Below are 4,889 nucleotides of genomic sequence, written 5' to 3'. Positions count from 1 at the left end.
GGCAATTTGACTTCAAGGGATAGAGATTCATCGACAAAATGGATCAGACAATTTGACCTCAAGAGGTACAGATTCATTGTTCTTTTCTGTTTGTTTTCCTTGAATGGGTTGCCAAAAAAGATTATGCGACAGTCCAAATAATGCCGGCCAGGATGCAATAAACAATGTCGTTGAACTTAAATAAAGGGCGAGCTTGGAAAAAAAATGGAGCGTCTCATCCATTTTTCATGGGGACCGGACCAAACATTGGCGAGGCAGAAGATACGGATGTCCATTCGAGAAAGATCTTGATTGATCACCCCCCCCTACAAAACATCTGGTATTCATGTGTACTCCACCGTACGCGATTAATCAGCATCTGATAATTAATTAGCACTGGTTAGGACACATCTTTTGTTTTTATTCCTCCTTGTCGTTGTTGTTGGGGGCGTTGGGAAAATGGCAACGCCCTTGGATTAAAATACAACCAACGTGGAAATCATGTGTGGAGCTCAACTGGAGCAACAAACAAGAGCACGAAAGACTCCCTTATCTCTTCAACGCATTACCCACTTCAAGATTTTCTCTCTCCATTTAAGCACCACAAGAGGGCAAAACTCTTTATCAGAGAACCTGAGGAAGTTGCTGAAACTGTCTCCTCTCTACTTTTCTGGGTTTTGTCTGAGGCCAACCCCATGGACCCTGACATCGATTGGTTTTTCGGAACGACCGCGGCGTGTGCGAGTGTGTGTGTGTTTGTTTTTCTTTTGTTTGTTTCTCCAGACAAACGGTACAGTAGGGAAGCAACACCAGGGATTATAATCTTATCTGTCCTGCCACTCCAAAACAAAAAAATTCTGGCCTTTCGCCAGTTTTTGTCTGACCTTGGACCTCCTCTTCCATGATTTTCCGGAGACTTTCTTGGCCAGAGAATTGGGTTTTATTGAAGGGACAAATGCATCGTGATGTCAAACAAATGCTGTCATCACCTGATTCATAACTATCTCCCTCTCGCGTGCCGATAAGTAGTTTTTTGTTATAAGGTTCATATTCAGGGGAAGGCACAGAGATTACTAGACTTTTCTATGAAATAATAATCAGGAGAATATTGCTGATCCAAGACAATAATTTTTCATATCCAGGTGCTAGTGGTAGGAGAGAGGAACTAGATTAGCACCAATTGACCAACGAGTTGCTTTCGAACTCTTGTTATAGCCCAAAGCCTGCTAACTGCCAGGGCAGGGGGCTGCTTAAAGTCAGACTCCGTCACTGCATGCATTGGGCAAATGCCAGACCCGAGTTTACCATAACATCCATGATACATGTTCAGCAACATCATTGGCATGAACTGATTGAACAGGCCGATTGCACAAGATTTCACTGGAGAGCATACTATTGCTGAACAGGAGTAGATGATGCCCTCATTTTCTTTTCTTCAGAAGTATCTATTTACCGAGCATAGTAAACTGTTTTTTGCCGAAAATGATTATTATATTAATCCCTTCAATACACTCGAGCAAGGAAAAAGTCATTACACTTTTTTTTCTCTTCCCCCAAAAGAACAATAAAAAAATAATGGGAGTTCTCAAAAAGAGTGGTTGGCTTCCATTTGCCGTTTTAGCAAAGAGCCCATGATACTTCGATGGGCAGGAATCCTGGCTGGAATTAAGAATCAAATTCCCAATAAAATGTGATGATTATAATTGCAAGAACGTGCAGTCAACAACACTCAGCTACAAGCAGCGAAAGAAAAGAAATGGAAAAATAAAAAAATGAAAGTTGGAAGAGACTAGAGAGAGAGAGAGAGAGAGAGAGAGAGAGAGAGAGAGAGAGAGAGAAAGCTTCCTTAGAGAGGAACTGTTTTTGTACATGGCTAATAAAGGAGGGTCTCTACTAAAATATTATTAAACAAAGGTAATGAAGAAAAGAACCCAATAAAAGGGAAGGGGAAGGGGTGGGAAAGATAAAGCATGGAAAAAGTGACACATGGGTTAACCTAAGGAGAAAAGAAAAAAAGGTGCTTGACTTTTTACCCTAAAGATAATCAGAAGAAACAGTTCTTGATGAACCCCAAATTTCAACTTCAACTACCATCAGAATTAAATCACAAATCTCTTGATTCTTCCCATCATCGGTGGTTCTCTCTCTCTCTCTCTCTCTCTCTCTCTCTAGTTGCTCCATTGCTTGTGTCCCGGAACCCATTTGGGGCACTTGGGGCTGAAGTACTTGGACACGACCCTGGAGTTCAGTATCTCCAGAAGCGGCGCAAACTTGACGCACCTAGGGGTCTTGTACTGGTTGATCGAGGCTCCGTAGCTAATGGCACAGTCCATCAACTTATCGAACGTCCCGGGCTCCACGATCTTGATCTCGAGTGGGCCGATCGACCTGTCCGACACCCGGCCCTGGCGGTAGACGCTGTTGAGCGACTCCTCGACTGCGAGGCAGCAGTCCTCGAAGACGGAAGGAGGGATCGGGTTCGAGCCGTTCAGGCTGAGCTCCCAGAACAGGACGTAGTGGCCGGGGATGGTCGAGGTGTCGGCGTAGCTGGTGTACTCGGCCACGATCGCGTCGAACGGGGCCAGGTGGTTCAGCGCGTTCTTCACCGCGTTCTGCAGCTCGACCTCGTCCGTCTTGTCGGAGTCGATGCTCAGGACCACGTTCTTGCGGCATATGAAGTTGAACTGAGGCGCCTTGTTCTTGAACCCCGCGACTCGGAGCACGTCCCCGACCCTGTAGCGATAGAGTCCTGCGAAATTACAGAGAGTGCTCATCATGAGTACGCACAACTAATTAAGCTCTAGTCAACACACAAATGTTTCTTGAAACACTGTGAATGAAATTCAGTCTTGCAGATTGGAGTCAGGATTTGACCAATTTGGGTTTAAAGTCGCTGTGAATAAGTTTTAATACATTCGCCATCAGTAAATGGAAAGTTCTGTCAAGTGTTTCGCCAATTGAAGCATGAAAAAGACGGCCACTTACCGGCATGGGTGGTGACCACAAGCTCATACTCTTGGCCAAGCTTGACATCGACAAGATCGACCAAATCCCGCTGCTCCTTCTCATTGAGCGATTTGGGCATTGAGATCGGGTTGTTGGCGGCTCCGTTGTTACGGTGCACCGGCAAGAACTCGAAGTAGGCCATGGTGGGGATCAATGTGTAGGACACTTCGCTTGGCTTGCAAAGCGGGTTAAGGTTGACCCCGAAGTAACACTCGGAAGAGGCATACATGGTACACACGAGAGGGAGCCCATTGCTGTAGTAGTCGAGAGTGGGAATGTACTGTGACATGGTGCCGGTCACGATTACATCCACATACTTGGTGTTCGGCCACAGCCGCGTTATGATCCCGCCCCATGAGTCGTTGCCGCACTCGGCCTCGATGAAGTCCGCGAGTTTCGGGTCCGGCTTGAGGATCCTCATCACGGCCTCGCGGATGGCTGGGTCGGTGATCTCTGGGTTGATGGACCCGGTCCGGATGTCGTGGCACAGGAGGGCCCAGTGGTTCTCGAGGAACCGGATCGCCCGGATGAAACCGGAGGCGAACACGGCCCCGACCCGGAGGACCTCCTTGTGCTGGCAAAGGCCGCAGAGCAATTGGGAGTACATGCTCTGGTAGGAGTCAGGGCAGAGAATGGTCTCATTGGGGCTAGTGTAGTTGGTATACGGGTCATAGGGCCTTTCTTTGAAGTGGGAGCTTTTGTAGTAGCTGGTGAGGACGGGTCGGGCGACGAGCCCACCCGGCGTCTTAGCCTCTGACTTTATGAACAAAAAGTACATGCCTTTGCCCTTCTCCAGATTAGGCACATACTGGCTCATCACGGGCATCAGCAGGCTATAGAGCAGTGACCTCCTGTTCAGCTCCTCTTCAATGGTGGGCATCAGCTTCCTCTCCCCTCCGGACGTCCCTGAGCTGCACCGAAAATCAAGAACCGACCCGATTTAGCAAGACCCAGCAAAAATCAAGAACCACCCACTTTACCCATTTGACCCGAGAAGTCGACCCCCCCCCACCCCCAAAGAAAAAAAAAAAAAACATAAAAAAATTCAAGAACAAGGAGGGAGACCGCCGCGTTCGCTTACCTGGTGAGGAACTCCGAAATGGGGTGGGAGCAGAGGATGGGGGACTTGTCGCCATTGGCGATGCGAGTGACGTCCGGCTGGAGGTCCTCGTAGGTGATCACGGGCAGGGTCTTCTTGAAGGACTCGCGGTCGGTCTGGCCGTCGAGGCCGTGGCGGCGCAGGTACTCGACGTGGGCATTGCGGGAGAGGATCTCGGCGAGGACCCGCCTCTGGACCTCGTCGGCGTTGGCCGTGACGTCCTCGATGAACTGGAGGGCCTTCCTGTTCTTGTCGTGGAGGTTGTCGTCGGCCGGTTTCGGCGCTTGCTTCGGTGCTTCAGGCATGGCTACGGGAGAGGAGAGGGAGAGATTTGGCTGGGGAATATGCGTGCGCTAGAAAGAGAGAGAGAGAGAGAGAGAGATGGGAGGAGAGAGAGAGAGAGAGAGAGAGAGAGAAGGGAGGAGTACGCAGATGGAGAGTCGAAGAGGAATGAGAGAGGGGAAATGGCTTTCGTGTGTGCGGGAACAAAGAAGAGAGAGGATCAATATATACAGAAGGTGGCAACGCTTCACGCTCGGTGAAGCCCCGGCGAGGCCGAGGGCATTCTCGTCAAATCGCGTATCCTCGCCTTCCCCTCCCCATTCTTTTTTTTTCTCTTTTGCCCTTTTTCCACCCCCCTCCCCCACCTTTTTCGTTTTCTCCTTCCGCCATGCATTGTGAGGTCAAGTTTTTTGAAATAGTGGGGTGTTCATGGTCATGTAGGCATAGAAAAACAATGACATGCAATACATGCAATTTGCAAAGTCCACAATGATTTGACTTACTATCATTTGTCATCTGACCC

At 48.8% G+C, this 4,889-nt stretch overlaps 1 protein-coding gene across 1 annotated transcript; it reads right to left on the bottom strand.

Moving 5' to 3' along the window:
- Positions 1-1,804: 1,804 nt before the first annotated feature.
- Positions 1,805-4,538, bottom strand: LOC104450183 (indole-3-acetic acid-amido synthetase GH3.6). Its single transcript, XM_010064629.3, has 3 exons — positions 4,067-4,538; positions 2,965-3,896; positions 1,805-2,728 (listed from the first exon to the last, which is right to left on the bottom strand). The coding sequence occupies exons 1-3, from the start codon at positions 4,387-4,389 to the stop codon at positions 2,148-2,150; spliced, it is 1,836 nt and encodes a 611-aa protein (XP_010062931.2). The 5' UTR covers positions 4,390-4,538; the 3' UTR covers positions 1,805-2,147.
- Positions 4,539-4,889: the final 351 nt, after the last annotated feature.

The sequence above is a fragment of the Eucalyptus grandis genome, chromosome 6, assembly GCF_016545825.1.
Source record: "Eucalyptus grandis isolate ANBG69807.140 chromosome 6, ASM1654582v1, whole genome shotgun sequence".
NCBI classification, from domain to species: domain Eukaryota; kingdom Viridiplantae; phylum Streptophyta; class Magnoliopsida; order Myrtales; family Myrtaceae; genus Eucalyptus; species Eucalyptus grandis.
Note: the sequence above shows the minus strand (reverse complement) of the source record. Positions and strands in the feature narration are given on the sequence as shown.

What these genes read in the sequence shown, in the direction of transcription:
- LOC104450183 (XM_010064629.3), bottom strand. Translation starts at nt 4,389, where the DNA reads ATGCCTGAAGCACCGAAGCAAGCGCCGAAACCGGCCGACGACAACCTC. An exon ending in ATTTCGGAGTTCCTCACCAG is followed by an intron (nt 3,897 to 4,066) that starts GTAAGCGAACGC and finishes TTTTCGGTGCAG; the next exon opens with CTCAGGGACGTCCGGAGGGG. An exon ending in TGTGGTCACCACCCATGCCG is followed by an intron (nt 2,729 to 2,964) that starts GTAAGTGGCCGT and finishes GTAATTTCGCAG; the next exon opens with GACTCTATCGCTACAGGGTC.